This window comes from Aquarana catesbeiana, linkage group LG02 (genome assembly GCF_042186555.1).
Source record: "Aquarana catesbeiana isolate 2022-GZ linkage group LG02, ASM4218655v1, whole genome shotgun sequence".
In the NCBI taxonomy this organism is placed as follows: Eukaryota; Metazoa; Chordata; class Amphibia; order Anura; family Ranidae; genus Aquarana; species Aquarana catesbeiana.
This window is the reverse complement of record NC_133325.1, coordinates 28,883,268-28,907,576: the sequence shown is the minus strand read 5'-3', so window position 1 is coordinate 28,907,576 and position 24,309 is coordinate 28,883,268. Positions and strand designations below refer to the sequence as shown.

Genomic DNA, 24,309 nt, shown 5'->3' with positions numbered 1-24,309 from the left:
AATCTGACATCTGCTCCTGTGATGTCTCCTGCGGGAAATGTTCCACACGGGTCAGTAAATGAAGAGCGAGTCATCCAAATACAACTGTCTTATCAGAGATGATCCCAATGCTGATCACATACAAGCCAATGTTTAGGAAGTTTAATCCACATTTTAAATGGTAAAACAATAAAATGGATTAAAACCCAATATGGACATTTTCCATTGTTTTAGAGCAAAATCACACTTGTGCCTTAGCGCCAATTTTGATATGCGCCCCAAATCCACTAGGGAAACACAGCTTTGATGAGCACTACTGCACACTATAACAAGCAGCAAGACACCACAATGCATTGTGCTAAGCTACATCAGGAAATGCACACATTGCATACACATTTTTGTCCATTATTGTATATTGGCAGAATGGCAGCCCATTCAACACAAATGGGCTGCCTCAACACAAGACATGTTTAACATGATGTGATGCGCAAGACCAGAGTGTGACTGGGCCCTTACAATTTTCAAAGATGATAGTTTGCCATGATGAGTCAGTCAATTCTGCAACAGAAGGTACAGAGGTACAGTAGCTGAAATTGCCACGTGAATGCCCGGCAATAAACCTTTAAAGAGGCACTGTTATCTTTTGATTAAGGAAAAATTAAACTGTTTGGCGATAGCAACCCACCCCAGCAAGGCATACTCACCACTGCACAGAGCAGGTAATTTAACCCCTTTGAGCCGGCGCTTGCAGGTCCTTTAAAGGGTTCAGAATGCCGGGAGGCAGGGCTTATCACGTGACCGGGTAACTGTGCCGGGAGTTCGCAGGGCACATGCTCCTGGCACAACTCTAACAAGCAGGGCCCTCTGATGCTCCTGTATTGATTTGTATTGTAACTGTACTGTCTGCCCTCATGTTGTAAAGTGCTGCACAAACTGTTGGCACTATATAAATCCTGTATAATAATAATAATAATAATAATAATAATAATAATAATATGGCATGCAAATATGCGGCTACTCAGCCCCAAGGATAAGAAAAAAAAAAAAAAATAGAGCCTTTAATACCACTTTATATCTACAGCTTAACCCCAAGAGCCCATTGGTATTGCACTGGGCAGCCTTGCTCCCCAACATGCCATGACCACCCACCCTTGTTCCTCCATCAGGCCAGTTCATACACTAAAAAGGGACAGCATGCAGCATGGTGTGACGCATTCCACTGAACCCTATAGAACTTAAGCAGACCTTCACACACATTTTGCCTATGGAAGAATCTGATCCCCTCCCCCTTGCACATTTGGCAAATTTTTTGATGGGGAGGGAGCTGGGAATCAAGTACCTTTTCCAGCACATACTTGCCCCTAGTTCCTAATTCTGACGGTCACTCCGTCTCCCCGCGCTTTCACCTGTTTCATCCTTTAGTGCTACTGCCCTGCTACAACCTCTTGGCAGCTACTTCCTTTCTACATGCACTCCAGTGATGGCTCCATAGCATTTCTGAAGACAGATCGTCTAGTGGTAAATGCACAAACTCGCCAGCACACCATGGATCTTCGTATGTTGTGCAAAGCTTTTCTTGCTGAAAGATTGCATCACAAAAGAACAAGTGCAACACTTCAAAGCCACGCAGGACACCTTCATGCCTGATGAATGGGTCCTGCGCGGCACTGAAATGTTGCACTTGTTCTTTTATTACATAGTTACATAGTAGGCGAGGTTAAAAAAAAAAGACACAAGTCCAACCTATGTGTGTGATTATATGTCAGAATTACACTATACAGTATCTCATAAAAGTGAGTACACCCCTCACATTTTTGTAAATATTTTATTCTATCTTTTCATGTGACAATATTGAAGAAATGACACTTTGCTACAATGTAAAGTAGTGAGTGTATTTAGCGTGTACAGCTTGTATAACAGTGTAAATTTGCTGTCCCCTCAAAATAATTCAACACACAGCCATTAATGTCTAAACCGCTGGCAACAAAAGTGAGTACACCCTAAGTGAAAATGTCCAAATTTGGCCCAATTAGGCATTTTCCCTCCCCGATATCATGTGATTTCTTAGTGTTACAAGGTCTCAGGTGTGAATGGGGAGCAGGTGCATTACATTTGGTGTTATCACTCTCACTCTCTCATACTGGTCACTGGAAGTTCAACATGGCACCTCATGGCAAAGAACTCTCTGAGGATATGAAAAAAAGAATTGTTGATCTACATAAAGATGGCCTAGGCTATAAGAAGATTGCCAAGACCCTGAAACTGAGCTGCAGCGCGATGGCCAAGACCATACAGCAGTTTAACAGGACAGGTTCCACTCAGAACAGGCCTCGTCATGGTCGACAAAAGAAGCTGAGTGCACGTGCTCAGCTTCATATCTAGAGGTTGTCTTTGGGAAATAGATGTATGAGTGCTGCCAGCATTGCTGCAGAGGTTGAAGGGGTGGGGGGTCAGCCTGTCAGTGCTCAGACCATACGCCGCACACTGCATAAAATTGGTCTGCATGACTGTCGTCCCAGAAGGAAGCCTCTTCTAAAGATGATGCACAAGAAAGCAAGTAAACAGTTTGCTGAAGACAAGCAGACTAAGGACATGGATTACTGGAACCATGTCCTGTGGTCTGATGAGAGCAAGCTAAACTTATTTGGTTCAGATGGTGTCAAGAGTGTGTGGCGGCAACCATGTGAGGAGTACAAAGACAAGTGTGTCTTGCCTACAGTCAAGCATGGTGGTGGGGGTGTCATGGTCTGGGGCTGCATGAGTGCCACCAGCACTGAGGAGCTACAGTTTATTGAGGGAACCATGAATTCCAACATTTACTGTGACATACTAAAAGAGAGCATGACCCCCCCCCCCCCCCCCCCCCCCCCCCCCCTCGGAGACTGGGCCGCAGGGCAGTATTCCAACATAACAACCTCAAACACACCTCCAAGATGACAACTGCCTTGCTAAAGAATCTGAGGGTAAAGGTGATGGACTGGCCAAGCATGTCTCCAGACCTAAACCCTAGTGAGCAACCGTGGGGCATCCCCAGATGGAAGGTAGAGGAGCGCAAGGTCTCCAACATCCAACAGCTCCATGATGTCATCATGGAGGAGTGGAAGGAGTGGAAGAGGACTCCAGTGGCAACCTGTGAAGCTCTGGTGACCTCCATGCCCAAGAGGGTTAAGGCAGTGCTGGAAAATAATAGTGGCCACATAAATATTGACACTTTGGGCCACTGACACTGCCACGATTTTATCTTTATCCAGCGCTGTTTTTTATCTTCTTAAATGTAGTGTTCTACTTTTAATAAATGGGCTGTAAAGCTTCTTATATACAGTATTACGCTATGTGTCTCTATATATCTTCCACATACCATTTGAATATTTGATGGGACTCACCCCTGTCACATATACCATCATCAAGTATCCTGGCTATCCTCGCTATATCTCCTGGGATCCATATAAGCTTACTTGACACAGTGGGTGTATACCCATCTGTGTCCAGTTGCTCTGGTAAGCCCCCCTTTATACATATGGTGGTGGATCTTCTATCAACACAATATCTACATATTGTTTTCACTCTTCTCGGTGTTACATATATACTCCAAATTGATGTTCCATGGACTTTTCTTGTACTCTAATATTTGCCAGATATGCTCACTTCAGGTTGATGTTCCTGGGACTCTATTGTTAGCAAATGTGGTATCTAAACATATTCACTGATTTTTCATTTAATTTGTGTGTTTTACGTTTTTATCACATTTATTTACTTTTTGGCGATCTATTTACATTGCATATTAAGAAACAATGTCAGTCACTATCTAATTTTAGCGCTGCACTTACTGTTTTGTTATTCACAATTTTTTCAAGTTTCTGATCACTTGCTTTGTGCTAGCTGCTCACCTTTACATTGTGATAGCGCAATATTTTCCTTCAATTTTCCACAGCTTACCTGTAAAATCCTTATCTTTGATGTACATCACGGGACACAGAGCCATAGTGTTTACTATGTGGGTTATAGGCCACCTTCAGGTGATGGAACTGGCACAGCCTAAGACAAAAAGTCCACTCCCTATATAACTCCTCCCACTACTGGGAGTACCTCAGTTTTGTAGCAAAGCAATACACGTGTATACCAAAAAGAAGGGTGGGACCTCTGTGTCCCGTGATGTGCTTCAAAGAAAAGGATTTTACAGGTAAGCCGTTTTAAAAATCCTATTTTCTTATTGTACATCACAGAACACAGAGCCATAGTAGTTACTATGTGGGATGTCCCATAGCAATGCCAACAGAAGGGAGGGAGACACAACAAAAGTAGGGCACTAAGAGACTAGAGGACAAAGGAGATATCCTCATGACCTTTTACATCTACTTGATAGAATCTGGTGAATGTATGGACTGAAGACCAAGTTGCGGCCTTGCAGATTTGAGCCACTGGAGGCTTGGTGATGCACTGCCCAAGAAGCACTAACAGCCCTGGTGGAGTGCACTTTAATATGAAAAGGTGGAATTTTCCTCTTTAAACCATAAGGCTTGAACAATCACTTGACAAATCCATTTAGAAATAGTAGAGTTTGACGCTGCCTGTCCTCTCTTAGGACCTTTTGGCATCACAAACAAAACATCTGTTTTACGAATCTGAGCAGTCACCTTCAAATAGACCTTGACTGCTCTACCACATCAAGAGAATGTAGTGACCTTTCTTCTGCAGAACGAGGTTCTGGAAAAAAATGAAGGCAGAACAATATCCTGGTTTAAATGAAAACCTGACACTACATTCGGTAGGAAATTAGGATGAGGACGCAATACAACCTTAACCTTATGAATAATCAAATAAGGGTCTTTACAAGAAAGAGCAGCCAACTCTGATACTCTTCTTGCAGAAGATATGGCAACCAAAAAAACTAATTTCCTTGTCAAAAGGACCAAGGGAATATCTCGTATCGGCTCAAAAGGCTGTTTCTGTAATGCCGGCAGAACAAAATTCAAGTCCCAAAGGTTCAGGGGTGACCTAACCGGAGGATTAATCCGCGTTACCCCCTGAATAAAAGTACGAACCAGAGAGTGTGAAGCAAGTGTTCGTTGAAAAAACACTGATAAGGCCGATACCTGGCCTTTGATAGTACTCAAGGCCAGCTTCATTTCTAATCCCATCTGTAGAAATTCAAGGATCCTACCTATGACATATTACCTGGGGTGCCAACCCCTGGATTCACACCAGGAGACATATGCCTTCCAGACTCTATACTATATGACCTCGGTCAGACAGCCCACGGTCTTTCAGAATGTGGGTCTCAATAGCCAAACCGTTAAATTTAGCGTTTGTAAGGTAGGATGGCATACTGGACCTTGCGAGAGAAGGTCTGGCTGCGGTGGTAGGATCCATGGGTCCCTTACCGCTATCTTTACAATCTCTGCATACCAAGATCTCCTGGGCCAAGCCGGGGCCATAAGAATCACCTCCTTCCCTTCCTGCTTGATCCTGCGAAGAAGGCACGGAAGCAGCAGAACAGGAGGGAATGCATAGATCAGTGAAAATTGATCCCACAGAAAAACCAAGGCATCTGTTCCGCATGCCAGAGGATCCTTTGTCCTTGACACAAAGTTGTTGATTTTTTTTGTTGAACCTGGACGCAAACAGATCCATGTCCGGAATTCCCCATCTTTGACTTAATGACAGAAAGATGTCGGGGTGAAGAGACCATTCTCCCGGGAACAACTGTTTGGACTCAAGTAGTCCGCCTGCCACTTCTCTATTCCCGGAATGAAGACCGCCGATAGGCAAGGAATGTTGTCTTCTGCCCAGGATAGGATATGATTTACCTCTCTCTGAGCCGCACGACTTCTCGTGCCCCCTTGGTGATTGATATAGGCCACTGTTGTGGCATTGTCGGATTGAATCCCGACGGGACAATTCCGTAATCTGAGCGTCCAGGCCTTCAGGGCCAGGTGTGCTGCCCGAATCTCTAGAATATTGATGGGCAAGGTCATTTCTGTTTTGGACCATTTTCCTTGGACAGATGCTTCTTCCAGGACTGCTCTCCAGCCCAGAAGGCTGGCATCTGTTGTCACCACCTTCCAGGTAACTGGTAGGAAGGACTTTCCTTTCTGAAGATTCTTGGATATCAACCACCAACTGAGGCTTTGACACACTTTGGGGGATAAACGCATTGGGAAGTCTAAAGCTTGGACCTTCTTGTTCGAAGTTGACACAATATTGTTTTGAAGCAGTCTCGAATTAAAATGCGCATAAGGAACGGCCTCGAATGAAGCTACCATCTTTCCCAACAATAGAAGGATTCTTCTTTGCTTTGACCACCTTATGGAACTGACCTTTGCCTGGGGCAAAAACACCCTCTTCTGAGCTGCATCTATGATCAGGCCCAAGTACTGCAATCTCCTTGATGGTTTTAAGGAGGATTTCTCTAGGTTGAGAATCCAACCTAGGTATTCCAGGTAGCTGACTGTGGTGACCAAACTCTGGTTTAAGCAGGCTACCGACTGATCTATCAAGAGTAGATCGTCTAAAATAAGCTAGAATCGTTATACCCTGAGCCCTTAATCTGGCTAAAGTGGGAGTCAGAACCTTTTTAAACACTTGAGATGCAGTAGCTAGACCGAAAGGCAGAGATACAAACTGAAAATGAAGATTTTCTATCTCGAAGCGTAGATATTTCTGGTGAGCGGGGAAAATAGGTACACGTAGATAAGCATCCTTGATGTCGATTGACGCTGGCAGTTCACCACTGATCGGATTGACTCCATGCGAAAAGAGCGGATATTCAAAAACCGGTTTAGATCTTTGAGATCTAAAATGGGTGTGACATCCTAATTTGCTGTTGGTACCATTAAAAGGTTTGAATAAAACCCTAACCCTCGCTCTTCCATGGGAACCACCGATATCACTTTTTGAGACAAGAGATGATCCAAAGCCAGAAAGAGAGACTTCTTTTTTTTCTGGGTCTCTAGGAACGTTTGATCTGAGAAAACGAGGAGACGGGAACCCTCGGAACTCTAGTCTGTACCCTAGAGATATTAAGGAAGCCACCCATTTGTCTTGACACTGTTCCTGCCAGACTCTTGAGAACGGCAGAAGTTTTCCCCCCACTCGAGCGAGCGGGGGCGCGCCTTCATATGGAGGTTTTAGTATTTTGTTTAGTGGGTTTCCTCCCCCAGAGCCTCTTTTGACCCTTGGGTTGACCCTGAGGTTTACCTCTTGAATTTGACGGTGGAAGCCATCGTGACTGCCTGGAGGCAGATGCTCCGGGCACTGGAGAAGAAGCTTATTTAAAAGAACAATGCTTAAACTTCTTAACTAGTAAAAGGGAACTTTTTCCATTATAAATTCTTTGGATGTATTTATCCAGATCGTCTCCAAACAACCATTCATCATGGAATGGAAAACTAGCCAAGAGCTTTTTGAGAGGCACTTTGGTGACCAATTTTTCAACCATAGAACTCTACGCACATGTACCAGCCCGAGCATAAGCCGCGGGGCTTGGAGAATAGAATCTTTGATAGTGTCTACTGTAAAACATAACGCCTCCGATATCCTGGCCAAATCCTGGGCCTGCTGATCAGGAATAATCTTGAGCACCTCTTTAAACTGGTCTTTTAAGGACTGACATACCCCGATCGCTGCCAGCGCAGGCTGAACCACTGAACCTGCCAGAGATATATTGTTTTTAAAGAGGAATTCCAACTTCTTATCTGTTGGATCCTTCAGCATTTGAGCATTGTCTACAGGACAAGTCAGGTTTTTGTTCACAGAGGATATAGCAGCGTCAACTGCTGGAAGCCCCCATTTCTTATTATATTCTTCCTCCATAGGATAAAGTGTTGAAAACTTTTTTGGAGGAAAAAACTGTTTATCTGGGTGCTCCCACTCAGAATACATAAGCTTTTTCAGTAATGAATGGATAGGAAAAGCATGAATAGGCTGGGGAGCCTTTAGTGACCCCAAACAAGAAGCGGGCTCATCGACTGACTCCGCTACTGGCAGCAAAAATGTGGAGCGGACCAATTCAGTGAGAGATTGTACCAACAACCTTTCTTGTGAACCCGATCCTTCCATATAAGACTCTTCAGAAGAGGAGTCATCAGCCTCTTCCTGGTCCCCTGAGAGAAAAGAGTCATCTCTCGCCCCCTGTTCCTCAGTTTGAGGGTCCTGGGTAATGGACGGGGACCTATTACGCTTGGTCCCACTCTGGGATGCGATTAAGGCATCAATTTTTTGTTCCAAGCCTAAAATGGTTGAGGAAAAAACCTCTTCAGTAATATGTACAGGAGCTGCTAAAAGCAGCTGCAACACCCGACATCCCTGATGGTTCACTCTGACCAGCCATATCACTCTCAGGGGAGGATGCCATCTTTTTTTAGATGGTTTTAGGCTTCCTTGTGGCTGTAGAAGCCTTTCTAGAGCCCTTTTTTGAGGCATTTTTACCCCCCCCTCTGACCATAGCCCGATGCACAAAGCAAAGGTACTACCAGAAGGAACGCATCCACTGCTTGAGCAATAGTCCAGCCCTGCGGGCTGCTATTAATGCTCAGCATGATGCAAGAGTAAACGTGTCAAAAGGAATGCCTGTTTTACCAACCTCTTTCATGCTCTCTTGCTCTTGTGTCCCTCCGTCAGCTTGCAGCAGTAAAAATGGTGCTTTAAAACACACATTCCCATGCTGGATGTTGGAGGACGCCAATGCTGCGCTAAGCCCTGCCCCCCTCTGTCGCCTTCGCCCCCCCCCCACCTTCTTTTTTTTAGAAAAGAACTTTCCTGCGCGAGCAAGGGCCTCTGATCCTATGGGATCACTCTGAGAGGGGGAAAAAAAATGGCGAGGAGAAGCCTGGAAGCTCCCGAGTAGGACGGCGTGCCGATCGTTTTTTTTTTTCCTTTTCTCTCCTGACACTCTTCCTCGAGAAGAGGGGAAGAATACAGCACAGGTGGGGGGTGTCTGGTGAGGAGGAAAAACCCCCCAGACTTACCGGAGGTCTGCTGCTGGCTGGAGAGAAAAGAAGCTTGCTGCTCCGGACACATTGTGGTCTTTTGAGCAAAGCATGAGAAGGTAGGTGCTCCATACAGCCCCAAGTGGTGACACATAGGCAAGACAACATTCACTAACTACTACTTTAAAGGAGACATTCATAAGAAAATTAAAACATTTCTTAGAAAACTCCACTTACCTTTCCCGCCGCAGGGTTTTCTGTGGTAAAACCAACAGACCCAATCTTCACCCTTCACGGTGGGATCCATTATTAAACCTTCAGGAGCTGGGGACCTTCTGGGAACCCACAATCCTGGGCCTGTAATAGCACCTCCGCCAGCAAAACTTTATGGCCTTAATACCAAAATACTGGATCCCGGGGTCCAGCTCTCTAAAAAGACAAGCGTTTACAGGCAAAACCTTGTTTCTTCGGACAGGAGGCCCGGGTACCATTCAATTCGGCCTAAAAGACACTTTGAATGGATCCAGCTGCATAGCTAGCCCCAGCAAGGATTGCTCCAGTGGAGCTCATCACAGCACATCTTCACTCGTGACCAACACCTTAGACACTGGCAAAAAAACTGAGGTACTCCCAGTAGTGGGAGAGGTTATATAAAAAGAGTGGACTTCTTGTCTTAGGGTGTGTCAGTGTCCATCACCTGAAGGTGGCTTATAATCCACATAGTAACTACTATGGCTCTGTGTCCCGTGATGTACGATAAGAAATAGGATTGGTCCCAGGACAGAACCCTGGGGGGACTCCACTTTCCACTCCAGTCCATTCCGATTACTTCCCATTTATCACTACCCTCTGAACTCACCCCTGTAGCCAGTTTTCAATCCATGTACTCACCCTATGGTCCATGCCAACGGACCTTATTTTGTACAGTAAACGTTTATAGGGAACTGTGTCAAATGTTTTTGCAAAATCCAGATACACCACGTCTACGGCCTACCTTTATCTAGATGGCAACTCACCTCCTTAACCTGTTGCCGCCCACCCACCATCATATGACGTGATGGACTTTGAGCGGGGATATCTGAATGATGCCTGTAGCTACAGATATCATTCAGATATTGCCGTTTTCAGCCGGCAATTCCCTACACCATAAGAATGATCATAGTGGCTGCTCCGCAGCTTGATCGTTCTTACGGGAGGCGAGAGGGGACGTCTCCCCCCCTCCCGCCGCCCTCCGGTGCTTCTACCGACTCACCGATATGATCAGTGAGTCAGGGAACAGATACACCGGCCCCGGATGTTGATCATAGAAATTTCTGGCGGACCAGATGGTCACCAGGGTCTCTATGATCGTTGGAGACCGGGCGCGATGTTATGACGTCACGCCCGGCCTTTGCATTAAAAACAATGGCGCCGCCTCAACTAGGAAGCCGTGATCGGTTTATTTTTTTTCATTTCAGGCTTCCCAGCCTAGTGGTGAGATGTGGGGTCTTAATGACCCCATATCTCACTGTAAAGAGGACCTGTCATGTCATATTCCTATTACAAGGGATTTACATTCCTTGTAATAGGAATAAAAGTGATCACAATTTTTTTTTTTAAAGTGTCAAACTAAAAATAAGAAAGTATAATTAACAATAAAAAAAAAAAAAAAAAAAAATGTTAAAAAACGCCCCTGTCCCCGTGTGCTCACACGCAGAAGCGAACGCATATGCAAGTCCCGTCCAAATATGAAAATGATGTTCAAGCCATACATGTGAGGTATCGACCCGAACGTTGGAGCGAGAGCAATAATTTTGTCCCTAGAACTCCTCTGTAACTCAAAACATGTAACCAGTAAAAAAAATCCAAGTGTCGTCTATGAGGATTTTTAAGTACCGAACTTTGGCGCCATTCCACAAGCGTGTGCTATTTTGAAGCGTGACATGTTAGGTATCTATTTACTCGGCGTAACTTCATCTTTCACAATATGCAAAAACATTTGGCTAACTTTGCTGTTTTGTTTTTTTTTATTTTTTTAAAGCACAAAACGGTTTCCCCCCCCCCCAAAAAAAAAAAAGCGTTTGAAAAATTGCTGCGCAAATACCGTGCGAGATAAAAAGTTGCAACAACCGCCATTGTATTCTCTAGGGCCTTTCCAAAAAAAAACATATATAATGTTTAGGGGTTCTATGTAATTTTCTAGCACAAAAAAATATGATTTTTACATGTAGGAGAGAAATGTCAGAATTGGCCTGGGTGGCAAGTGGTTAAAGAAGGTTAATATATTGGTTTGGCAAGAACAATTCTTCATGTATCCATGCTTATTACTGCTAATGATATCGTTCTTATTACTAAAATCTTGTATATAGTCCCTTATCATCCCCTCCAAGAGCTTGCATACTATTGATGTTAGGCTAACTGGTCTAATTCCCAGGGATGTAATGCCTTTTTTAAATATTGGTGCTACATTGGCTTTTCTCCAATCAGCTGGTACCATTCCAGTCAGTAGACTGTTCATAAAAATTAGGAACAATAGTCTGGCAATTACTTGACTGAGTTCCTTAAGGACCCTCGGGTGCAAGCCGGTCCTGGTGACTTAATGTAAAATTTTTCAAGTCTAATTCTGTCCTCTGTTAGCCATGAGGGTGCTTCCTGTGACGTGTCACAAGGATAAACATTGCAGTTTTGGTCACTGAAGCCCTCGATTCCCTCGTGAAGACCGAGAAGAATAAATTCAATACCTTCTCCATCTATCCATCCTTAGTAACCAGATTCCCTTCATCATTCTTTATGGGACCAATATGATCTGACCTCCCTTTCTTACTATTTATGTACTTAACCACTTCAGCCCCGGAATAATTTACCCCCTTCCTGAGCAGAGCGTTTTTTTTGCAATTCGACACTGCGTCGCTTTAACTGACAATTGCGCGGTCGTGTGACATTGTACCCAAACAAAATTGACGTCCTTTTTTTTCACACACATAGAGCTTTCTTTTGGTGGCATTTGCTCGCCTCTGCGGTTTTTAATTTTTGCGATATAAACAAAAGGGCGACAATTTTCAAAAAAAAAAAAACACAATAGTTTGTACTTTTGCTATAATAAATATCTCCTTTTTTAAAAAAAAAAAAAAAAAAAAGCTAATTTTTTTCTCAGTTTAGGCCGTTATGTATTCTTCTACATATTTTTGTTAAAAAAAAAAAAAAAATCACAATAAGCGTATATTGATTGGTTTGCGCAGAAGTTATAGCGTCTACAAAATAGGAGATAGATTTATAGCATTTTTATTTTTTTATTTTTTTTACTAGTAATGGCGGCGATCTGCGATTTTTATCGTGACTCCGAGATTATGGCGGACACATCGGACAATTTGGACACATTTTTGGAACCATTGGCATTAATACAGCGATCAGTGCGATTAAAAATGCATTAATTACTGTAAAAATGTCACTGGCAGTGAAGGGGTTAACTGTGTTTCCTGCTATGTGATTCTAACTGAAGGGGGAGGTGTTCTGTCTCTCCTGTCAAAACAGAACAGGGAAGTGTGTGTTTACACACACTCCTCTCTGTTCTGTCTCCTGGTCATCGCGACCGTCGGCCGCAAGCATTGGCACCCCCGCTATGCGGCGCGCGCTTGCTATCCGGCCCCCGCGAGCCAACGTAAAGCTACATCGTTTTGCGCAGAGGGGCCAACCTGCCGCAGTATAACTGCGGCGGTTGGTCCGAAAGTGGTTAAAGAATTTCTTGGGATTTTTTTATTACTCTCCTCCACTGTGCCTTTTGTGTTCTGTCTTAGCCACCCTGATTACACCCTTACATTTCTTGTTGCATTCTTTGTACAGTTGGAATGCTGATGATGATCCCTCAGCCTTATATTTTTTTGAAGGCCTTCTCCTTTGCTTTTATATGCATTTTTATGTTTAAGTTAAGCCACCCAGGTATTTTATTAGCTCTTTTAAATGTATTTCCCATTGGGATGCACTGGCTAATGCCCTTATATAATATGCTCTTAAAGCATACCCATGTCTCCTCCATGTTTTTTTTTTTCCCTGAGATTTTATCCCAATTATTATCTTCTAGCAAGGATCGTAGTTTAGGGAAGTTGGCTCTTTTGAAATTCAGTGTCTTTATATTCCCTTATGTTTCCTATTTGTGTGATTTATACTAAAACTAATTGACCTGTGATCGCCGTTTGCTAAATTGCCCTGTATTTCCACATCCGTGATCAGGTCTGTATTGTTGGAAATCAGTAGGTCTAGTAATGCTGTTTCTAGTTGGTTCCTTTATCATCTGACCCATGAAATTCTCCTGCAAGACATTCAGGAACTGGCAAGCCTTAGATGAATGTCCGGTTCCTTCCACACAGTCTATGTCTGGATAATTAAAATCCCCCATTATAATGACACTTCCCATTCGTCCCGCTAATCCAATTGTGATAGGTCCGCCTCCTCCTTCTGGTTAGGGGGCCTATAACATACTCCCAGTATTACTGTCCCCTTAGTTTTCCCCCTTTGTAGCTCTACCCATAAGGATTCCACCTCTTCCCTTGCTCCCTTAGTGATGTCATCTCTCACATTCACTTGAATATCATTTTTGATATACAAGCATACCCCTCCCCCTTTTTTACCTGTTCTATCCCTGCGATATAGGGAAAACTCTTGAATGGTTGCCAGCTAATCATGAGAGCTGTCGAACCAAGTCTATAACTCCTACAAAATCAAAATCCTCCTCGTACAACAGTAGCTCTAGTTCTCCCATTTTGTCCACTAGACTTCTGGCATTGGTGAACATGCCACGTAGTTTAGACCGGGCGAATACTATCTCCTTATTGAGTGTTCTGAGGTTGCAAATAGGACTGGTTACTGTACTTACCTCAGGTTTAGGTGCTTTAGTCAACCTACCACTAATGCCCCCAATACTACACTCTGGAATATGTTCATTGCTATCTCTACCTCTGGACCCTCCCCCTGTCGCCTAGTTTAAAAGCCTCTCTAACTTGTTGGCCATCTTCACTCCAAGCAGATCTGCACCTTCCCCATTTAGGTGCAGTCCTTCCCTTCTATAGAGCTGGTAACCGACTGAGAAGTCACCCCAGCTCTCCAGGAACCCAAACCCCTCCTTTCAACACCAGCTCCTCAGCCACTTGTTTACTTCCCTAATCACCCTCTGCCTTTCTGGTGTGGCTCAAGGTACAGTAGTACTTCTGAGAATATTATCTTGGAGGTCCTTTTCCTCAAATTAGCTCCTACGTCCATAAAAATAGTATTTTTATAACAGTTTACCTGTAAAATCCTTTTCGTGGAGTACATTATGGGACACAGAGCCATAGTTATTAACTTAATGGGTATATAGGCACCTTCAGGTGATGGACACTGGTATAACCAATACAGGAAGTTCACTCCCCTATATAACCCCTCCTCCTTCCAGGAATACCTAATTTTTTGTAGCAAAGCAACATATCTAAACCCGAAAAGAGAAGAGGGACCTCTGTGTCCCATGATGTACTCCAAGAAAAGGATTTTACAGGTAAGCAGCTATAAAAATCCTATTTTCTTTATCGTACATCATGGGACACAAAGCCATAGTTATTAACTTAATGGGACGTCCCATAGCAATGCTATTTGGGGGGGGGGGGGACGACAACCCGCAGGGTACCCCCAGACTTGAGGACTTATACTGCTGCCTGCAGCACACTGCACCCAAAGGCGTTTTTCCTCATGCCTCCTTACATCCACCTGATAAAATTTGGTGAATGTATGTACTGAAGACCAAGTTGCGGCCTTACAGATCTGAGCCATGGAGGCCTGGTGACGCAATGCCCAAGAAGCACTAACCGACCTGGTAGAGTGCACCTTGACTTGAAAAGGGGGAATCTTATCCCTTAAATCATAAGTCTAAATTATAACTTGCCAAATCCACTTAGCAACAGTGGATTTTGGCGCTGCCTGTCCTTTCTTAGGACCCTCTGGCAGAATAAATAAGACATCAGTCTTCTGAATCTGAGCAATCGTCTTTAAATAGACAGCTCTCACCACATCAAGATAATGTAGTGATTTTTCTTCCCTGGAACATGGTTTTGGAAAAAACGATGGCAGGACAATATCTTGGTTCAGGTGATAAACCTGAGACCACTTTTGGCAAAAACTCTGGACGAGGGCATAAAACCACTCTGTCCTCATGAATAATCAAGTATGGCTCTTTACAAGAAAGAGCAGCCAATTCTGAAACCCTCCTAGCTGAGGATATAGCAACCAAGAACACCAGCTTCCTTGTCAGAAGGACTAAGAGAATATGCTGTATCGGTTCAAATGGCTGTTTTTGTAACACTGACAAAACTAAGTTCAAGTCCCAAGGGTTGAAAGGTGATCTAACTAGCGAATTAATCCACATCACCCCTTGCATAAGGATTTAACAGAAATTCCAATCTTTTATCAGTTGGATCTTTAAGCATTTGTGCATTGTCTACTGGACAAGTTAAACTATTATTCACACTGGAAATCGCAGCATCCACTGCTGGTACCTTCCATCTTTTGGAGAATTTCTCCTCCATTGGACAGAGTGCTGTGAATCACTTTGGAGGTAGAAAATGCTTATCTGGGTGATCCCATTCAATATAAATAAGCTTTTCTAATAATGCATGTACAGGAAATGCATGAAAAGGCTGTGAAGGTTTTAAGGAACCTAAAGAAGAAACTGAATTACCAGCTTACTCTGCTAAAGGTAGCCTGAAAGAGGCACAAACCATCTCCAAAAAGAGATTATATCAGCAATTTCTCAGATTGCAAGGCTGAAAAAGGTTAATCTAAAGTTGTTTCCTCCGCAGAGGAGTAATCGGTTTGCCCTTCTTCCTGATCCCGAGGGTAAATCCTCATCCTCTACCCACTGTTCCCTTGGTAAGGGGTCTGAGGTGGGGGAGGGAGATCTGACAAGCTTCCTATCCTTTTGGATAGCGGATGCAATTAAAGTCACTAACCTTCCTTCTAGGCCCTGCAGGGCGGAGGAAAACGCATTTTCAGCCACGTATACAGGGGCTGAAGTGTGAGAAGCAGTTGCACCACCAATTGGTCCCAATGACTCACCCCGGCTTGCCATATCTGGTATCTCAGGCGAGGATGACAGTGTGGAGACACGACTGGAGTTCCCAGCGCTTGGGGGTGGAATTTTTGGTACCTTTGGGGTGTCTTTTTTGGGAGCCATAGTTCTGAGCACAAAAAACAGAGGCACCATGTAAATGCACAACTCGCTGAGCAAAATAGTTTAGCCAAAGACAATGCTAATAAAGTTCAGCAGTTGTTGTTAACATGTTATTTCCTGTACTGGAAATGCCTCCATCCCTTACATGCCCCCAGCGCTCGTGTCCTGCGTGTCTGACACCAGCTGTGAGCGTCGTGTGCTCCTCGTCTACTTACGTCCTGCACATGGCGCCGCACCTTAGCCACGCCCCCTCTGTCAATCAACGTCCCTCTGTTTTTTAATTAGCCACGTGCGGGTGGCTGACACATTCCTTGAGCGAGAGGGGAGGCAAGGGAGGGCTGGGGAAAACCTTCTGTGGGGAATAGAAACAAATTCTAAATGAAAAAAGCCGCTGTCACCGCCGCACTCACCGAGGGGGGGGGGGGAGAAGGGGGGAATACAAGCTTCTGTTGTATCTCCCTCCCCCAAGGAAATGTTCTGGATGAGGATTCCCCCTAGCTAAGCACGTGCTGTTTAGCTAGGACTTCTGAGCTGCCTGAGAAACAACGTACTAAGGTATGCATTTACTCCCTCTAGTGGAGACTTTAGGCATGACAACATTTTACTTATGTAAGAAAAAAAGCATAGGTGGACTTTTTACAGTTCCTAGGCTTCTTCCCTTACCTTTTCCTCGCTGCAGGGTACTGCTGTAATAGATAGATCCAAACTTCACCCATCACGGTGGGCTGCGTTAGCAAACCTTCAAGGACTGGGTCCCTATTATAGGGGGTCCACTGCCTCGGACCTGTATAGCAACCCTCAGGAAAACTTTAGGTAATGTAGCATGACCAAAAAAGTCCTGGGTCCTTGGGTCCAGCCCTACAATAAGAGGCGTTACAGGCAAAACCTCGTTCTTCTTTATGCAATGCCAGGGGACCATCCACCTTGGCCTTAGTGGCACTTTGGCTGGATCCGGTCTATGGAGGAAAAGCCTGAACAAGGACCTTAATAGCATGATCACCAGGGGTTAATAGAATGAAAGCTGCCAATTTAAAATATTGAAAAAAAAATACTCATACTTCTACATCACTAAAAAAAGATTGATCTGCAGAAATTCAATAGACTATAGGTAAAATACCATGATCTACATAATGACTATATAGTTATTCCAGATACCATTACACAGAATACCATATAGTGCACGCTCTGAACTCCCCTTCCACAAGCAGAAACCTTTCGGGCCCATTCCAATCATCTAGTACCCTATGACCCAGTAAGAATGGTTCTAACCTTCAGAGGACAAATAACCTACCTCCTCTGTTGGGGTGAGGTCAGTGGTGGGAGAATACAGCTTAGGCTCCCCGTTGAGGTCGGATGGTGGCTCCCACTGTGTAGTCCCAGTGGGTACATGCCAGTAGTATGTTCCAGAAGTGTCCTGTACCCTCACCCACCCAGAAGGAAGGTCAGAGTCTGTGTCCATGGCGTTCCTTGGCCAAAAACAATCTGTGGAGACAATTATAGATCATATAAGAACACAGAGGTATATTCCTGGGGCTAGGCCAGTATGTAAGCTGCGTCAGACCTCTAAACCATCTGCTCGGGCTGACAACCCGTATCCTACCACCCTGATTTTTGACAGGCTTTGTGAAGATTTAGGGGCTTAATCTAATCATCAACAAGTGCCCCACCGCTGGCTTAAAGGAGTTGTAAAGGCAAAAGGTTTTTTTATCCTAATGTATTCTATGCATTAAGATGAAAAAAACCTTCTGTGTGTAGCAGCCTCCCCAGCAACCTCTAATGCAGTGGTTCTCAACTCTTGTCCTCAGGACCCACTAACAGGCCAGGTTTGCAAGATCACTGAAATACATCACAGGTGAAATCATTTTGCCGCTCAGTGATTGCAGTTTTTTAGTCTGCATCTCCCAAGAGTAATACTTAAAATCTGGCCTGTTAGTGGGTCCTGAGGACAGGAGTTGAGAACCACTGTTCTAATACTTACCTGAGCCCCTTCTCTCTCCAACGATGTCCACAAGTGTCTTAGCCGTCCAGGACTCTCCTCCTAATTGGCTGAGACACAGCAGTGGCGCCATGGCTCCTACGGCTGTCAATGTCAGTTACCCAATCAGAAGAGGGGGCGGGGCCAGGACTCAGCCTCTGAAAGAACACACGGAGCTATGGCGCGGCTCGGGTGCCCCCATAGCAAGCTTCTTGCTGTAGGGGCACTCGACAGGAGGGAGGGGCCAGGAGCAGCGGGGGACCTGAGAAGAGGAGGATCTGGGCTGCTCTGTGCAAAATCATTTCACAGGAGGAGGTAAATATGTTTTTTTTTTTTTTTTTCTTGCTCTTATGTAGCTAAGAATAGAGGGAATGTGATCAAAAAAATAATGTTTTTTTATATCCATACAAAAATGTTTTGTCTTTCATTTCTATTTTAAACTGAATAGGTTGTTTCACAAGGTGATCGTTTACAATCACTTTGAACATCTTTAGATACACATCACACATCCGAGGAAGCTACAGGAACAGTCACTCAGGAAGTCCCAGCAAATCCAAGAAGGCGGCACAGGATCCAAAGGACCTGAGAAGTCCACTGCTACAGTACTTGAATTTTTATTCAGATTGACTGAAGTTCTACTTTAAAGCAGAACTAAGAACTTCCCTAACCTCTACAGCCAAGGAAGGTTCCATCTCTTAGCCTGTCTGATCCACAGCTGCACATGCGATCAGTTATGACACCTATGACATATTTGATGGCTTAACAGCTTAGCTCTCTGAAAGCCAGTCAGCCTTGAATTAAAGCGGAACTAAACACTCCCATCATTTAAAGCCAAGGAAGCTTCCATCTTAGCTCTCAATTGATCAGCACACGTGATCAGTTATGAAATAAGTCATTTTGGAGCTTGACAGTTCAGTGTAGAGCACAAGCTAACTGACAGTTCTCATTTATGGCATGCCTTGAATGTAACTGTTTCTGAGAAACATTTAGTGCCGGTTCACACTTGTGCGGTGCGGGAACTGCATGCAATTTTGAACAAGAACAAGATTTTGAACAAGAATCGCACCACGTTCCTGTTCAAATCACATGCCATTCTGCAGCATTATTCTTATTATGGCTCAAATCACACCGCATCAAAATCGTGTAGTAACCTTTTTTTGGCCACAGCAGAATCAGATCGCATGGGCGTTCACATCCGTGCAATCCGATTCTGCAAATCGCACTGCATTTTGCAAACTGATTTTGGGGTGTCATTAACTTAACACACACCCCCGCAGTGGTTTGCATGAACGGGTGCGATTTTGATGTGGTGCAAAAAACACAAATTCCACATCGCATGAGTGTGAACCGGCACTTAAATCGATGGGTTTAGTTCTGCTTTAGCAAAGAAAAGAAAACACAAAACAGTGGTATGTGCTCTTCCTCTATTTACAGGTCTTGCAGTCGCCTGCTCTCAGACATCAACAGCCCTGCAATGAGCAGGATAATGGCCCACTCACACAGCAGAAATGATGAGAGCGGAGAAGAGCGAGAGTTGCCAGAGGAGCGATTAAGGTGATAAACATTTCTCTACCTGAAGCCACCTGTAGACTGAATGAGCATTTAAACCCTACCACCTTGGGGATGGAGGGGGGGGGGGTAAATATTTTAAAAGGGGTCATTTATAAACGAAGCGCAGATAGCTATCCACTCCTTATGCACTGCTGTGCACACTGCAACCCATCCCATTAAAAATCAGGCCGCAGTGTCTTATTTTGTTTGCAGAACGTTTCCCGTTGTGAACTTCCAGCACCACTTACCTACCTTCACAGTATTCTCCTACCCCTCTTTCACCCCTCACCCTTCCTCATCCCCACTAATTCTATGACCCCCTTTTACAACGCTTCTATTTATCCATCTCCTCTGCCTCCACCCTTCTTCCCCTTATTACTCCAGCTCAACCCTTCCTATTCCTCTTGGCCTCTCTTTCTGAACCATAACACTGATCTACATAGAACTAGGTTTAACTTTAGTATCCATGCAGCCAGCAAATAGTGCACCCTGTTCATTCTATGTATATCCCCCACTGACTCCCCCCCCACTACACAACTCCCTTCCCTGGACCTTACACCCCTCTCTCCATCTCTCTCCATTCCTTTCCAATACTTTTCAAGTATTTCAAGGTTTCCCTAAAAACCACCATACACAGAGGTGAAAAACAGAAAATCAGTTGATTCCCCCACCCACACAAGCAGTCTATGGGTACCACAGCTGCCGGAATACTAACATATGTGTTTGCGAGCACGAGGGGATGGGGGCACTCATTTTTTTTGTTTTTTTATTTTTACACTTTACCTTCAAATTTTTTTTGATCATTTTTATTCCTATTACAAGGAATGTAAACATCCCTTGTAATAGGAATAGGGCATGACAACTCCTCTTTATGAAGGAAGAGGAAAGAAGGTTTTCCAAAACAGCAGAGTTGACATCTGTTGCTTGTGGGTTATAGAGATGTGAACTCTATGGTAAACCGCCGCCACACGATTCATGCTCCGGCTCCTCAATTGTACGGGCGAGCCGGGAGAAGCACTGGAGGGTGGGCAGGCATCATTCAGATATCTTCACATCGAACTAAGGATGGCATATGATGTCCAGCTAAGGTTGAAGTGTTTGTAAAACTTTGTGTTTTTTCAAAAAACCTCTTGCAGTGCAGAAGCCCCGGATTGCCCCCGTTTACTTACCTGAACCCTCTTTTTCTCACGCCGGGGACGAGCACACTAGCTCTAGCTGGTGTCTCTTGTCCCGATTGGCTAGATTGATAGCAGTGCAGCCATTGGCTCCCGCTGCTGTCAATCAAATCCAATGACGCCAGGGGCGGGGCCAAGTCCGGCATTTGTGTCTGTGGACGCAAATGCTGGATTCAGGAGCGTGCCAGCAAGGTAACCCCTTCCCCCGGGACAGCGCTTCTCCTAGGGGGTTATCTGATGCGGGGAGGAGCCGCCGGGGGACCCCAGAAGAGGATGTTCGGGGCCACTTTGTGCAAAATGAGCTGCACAGTAGAGGCAAGTATAACTTTTTTTATAAAAAAAAAAAAAAAAAAAAAAAGCCACAATCCTTTACAATCACTTTAAGGCCCCTTTCACACTTATACGACTTCAAAGCCACGCGATTTTACCGCGATTTTGCAGCCGCTATTTTGCCACAACTGGCAAAATTTGGGAGCAGTACTACTTTGGCCCCTTTCACACTTATACGACTTGTCCCACGATTTTGTACTGCAAAATCGTATGACAAGTCATTCTCCATGATTTTCAATGACTACCATTCATATTGGCACGACTTTAAATCGTGCCTGAATAATATAGACACAATTTCAGTACGACTTTGTAAGCACAAGCTTGGCTCGCTGATCGGGAAAGGAAAACTTTTTTCCTTTCGCGATGAGCGACAGGCAGTGCTGACAGCTGTCTGGTATGAATCCTGAGGGGGAACGCCGCGCCAAGTTTTAAATGAAAAAACCGGCGTGGGTTCCCCCCCAGGGGCATACCAGGCCCTTAGGTCTGGTATGGATCAAAGGGGAAACCCCTACGCCGAAAAATCGGCGTGGGCCCCCCTCCCCAAAATCCATACCAGACCCTTATGCGTGCCGGTCAGGAATGGGGGTGGGGACGAGCGAGCGCCCCCCTCCTGGACCGTACCAGGCCGCATGCCCTCAACATGGGGGGTGGGTGCTTTGGGGCATGGGGGGCACCCTGTGGGGCCCCCCACCCCAAAGCACCTTGTCCCCATGTTGATGAGGACAAGGGCCTCTTCCTGACAACCCTGGCCGTTGGTTGTCGGGGTCTGCGGGCGGGGGGCTTATCGGAATCCCGGAGCCCCCTTTAATAAGGGGGCCCCCAGATCCCGACCCCCACCCTATGTGAATGAGTATGGGGTACATGGTACCCCTACCTATTCACCTAGGGAAAAAAGTGTCAATAAAAAACACTTAAACAAGTAATTTATTAGGCAGCTCGGGGGTCCTCTTCCGACTTCGGGGGTGCTCTTCCGACTTCGGGGGTTTCTCCGGCGTCCTGATCTTCTGCCGGCTCCTCCACTATCTTCTGCAGCTCAATTGCTAGCGGTGGCCCGGACTTCTGCCTTCTTCCTTTCTTCTAGAGATGTTGACACAACGCTCTCTCCAGCTGCAATGGTCTCTGAACGCTCCGCAACGGACTTATATAGGCGGTGACCTCGCCCCCTTATGCCGTCACAGTCCCTGGGCATGCTGGGACTGTGCCATCATACGGGGGCGTGGTCATCACCCGGTGACCACGCCTCCTAAAACGTCACAGTCCCAGCATGCCCAGGGACTGTGACGGCATAAGGGGGCGAGGTCACCGCCTATATAAGTCCGTTGCGGAGCGTTCAGAGACCATTGCAGCTGGAGAGAGCGTCGTGTCAACATCTCTGGAAGAGAAGAGGGAAGAAGACAATCCAGAAGTCCGGGCCACCACTGGCAAAAGAGCGGCAGAAGATAGCGGTGGAGCCAGCAGAAGATGCGGACACCGGGAGAAGACACCAGAGAGACCCCCGAAGTCGGAAGAGGACCCCCGAAGTCAGAAGAAGACCCCTGAGCTGCCTAATAAATTACTTTAAAACCTGTGTACTGTGTTTTTTATTGACACTTTTTTCCCTAGGTGAATGGGTAGGGGTATCATGTACCCCATACTCGTTCACATAGGGTGGGGGGCCGGGATCTGGGGGCCCCCTTATTAAAGGGGGCTCCTGGATTCCGATAAGCCCCCCGCCCGCAGACCCCGACAACCAACGGCCAGGGTTGTCGGGAAGAGGCCCTTGTCCTCATCAACTTGGGGACAAGGTGCTTTGGGGTGGGGGGGCCCGAAGGGCGCCCCCCATGCCCCAAAGCACCCACCCCCCCCCCCATGTTGAGGGCATGCGGCCTGGTACGGTCCAGGAGAGGGGGGGGCGCTCGCTCGTCCCCACCCCCATTCCTGACCGGCCGGGCTGCGTGCTCGGATAAGGGTCTGGTATAGATTTTGGGGGGACCCCCACGCCGATTTTTTGGCGTATGGGGTTCCCCTTACAATCCATACCAGACCTAAGGGCCTGGTATGCCCCTGGGGGGGGAACCCACGCCAGTTTTTTTTATTTAAAACTTGGCGTGGAGTTCCCCCTTATGATTCATACCAACTACTGTATGTTTTCATTTGTTAATGCCAAAAATGTGGGCTCCCAAATCGCTGTAAAATTGCGGCCGCAAAATTGCGGTAAAATCGCGCGACTTTGAAGTCGTATAAGTGTAAAAGGGGCCTTTGTACGACTTTGCCACAACTTTGGCATTAACCATTCTCAGTTTGTGCTTACAAAGTAGTGCTGAAATCGTGTCTATATTATTCAGGTACGATTTGCATGCTACTTGAGGGTTCAAGTCGTGCCAATATGAATGGTAGTCATTGAAAATCATGGAGAATGACTTGTCATACGATTTTGCAGTACAAAATCGTGGGACAAGTCGTATAAGTGTGAAAGGGGCCTAAAGGTTATCTAAAGGTTAGTTTTTTGTTATTTAAAAAAAAAAAACACAAATATGTTATATTTACCTCTGTGCAGTGGGTTTTCCACAGAGTGGCCCCGATCCTCCTATTCTGGGGTCCCTCAGTGGCGCTCCTGGCTCCTCCTCTTCGAGTGCCACGTTGGAGAGCCGCGCTCCCTCGGGGCACTTGTGCGGACACGCTTCCGTGTCTAGCCGCTGCGTGACACAGACAGCAGGACTCGGCCCCAGCCCCAGCCCCCATGTCATTGAATTTGATTGACAGCAGCGGGCACCAATGGCTGTGCTGCTATTAATCTATCCAATCAGGACCCGAGACACCAGCTGGAGCTGGTGTGCTTGCATTTGTCACTGGAAAGACCAGGTTCAGGTGAGTAAAAGGGGGAGGGGACAGCTGCATCACAGGAGGTTTTTCACCTTAATGCATAGAATTTATTAAGGTGGAAAACCTTGGGGGTTTACAACCCCTTTAAGCTAAAGAGGAGTTCCACCCAGGGGGGCCGTCAAAAAAAAAAAAAAAAAATTAAAAGTCAGCAGCTACAAATACTGCAGCTGCTGACTTTTAATTGGACACTTACCTGTCCCTGGGTCCAGCGATGCGGGGGATCGAAGCCCCGCTCATCCCCCCCCTCCGCTCATCGGCGCCGGCATTTCAACTGTGGGCGCCGGGCTGTGGCTTCACAGCCTGGCACCCACTGCGCATGCGCGAGCGGCGCAGCGCGCC

General features: G+C 45.6%; 1 protein-coding gene across 1 annotated transcript in view; it reads right to left on the bottom strand.

Annotated features, from left to right (window-relative positions):
- The window catches only part of APBB1 (amyloid beta precursor protein binding family B member 1), a gene marked incomplete in the record, with an annotated part of 88,675 nt that overhangs the window by 47,324 nt on the left and 17,042 nt on the right, over positions 1–24,309 (bottom strand). The window contains 2 exon segments of the mRNA XM_073612709.1: positions 1–28; positions 17,369–17,559. Of these exon segments, the coding sequence (XP_073468810.1) occupies positions 1–28; positions 17,369–17,559 (219 nt within the window).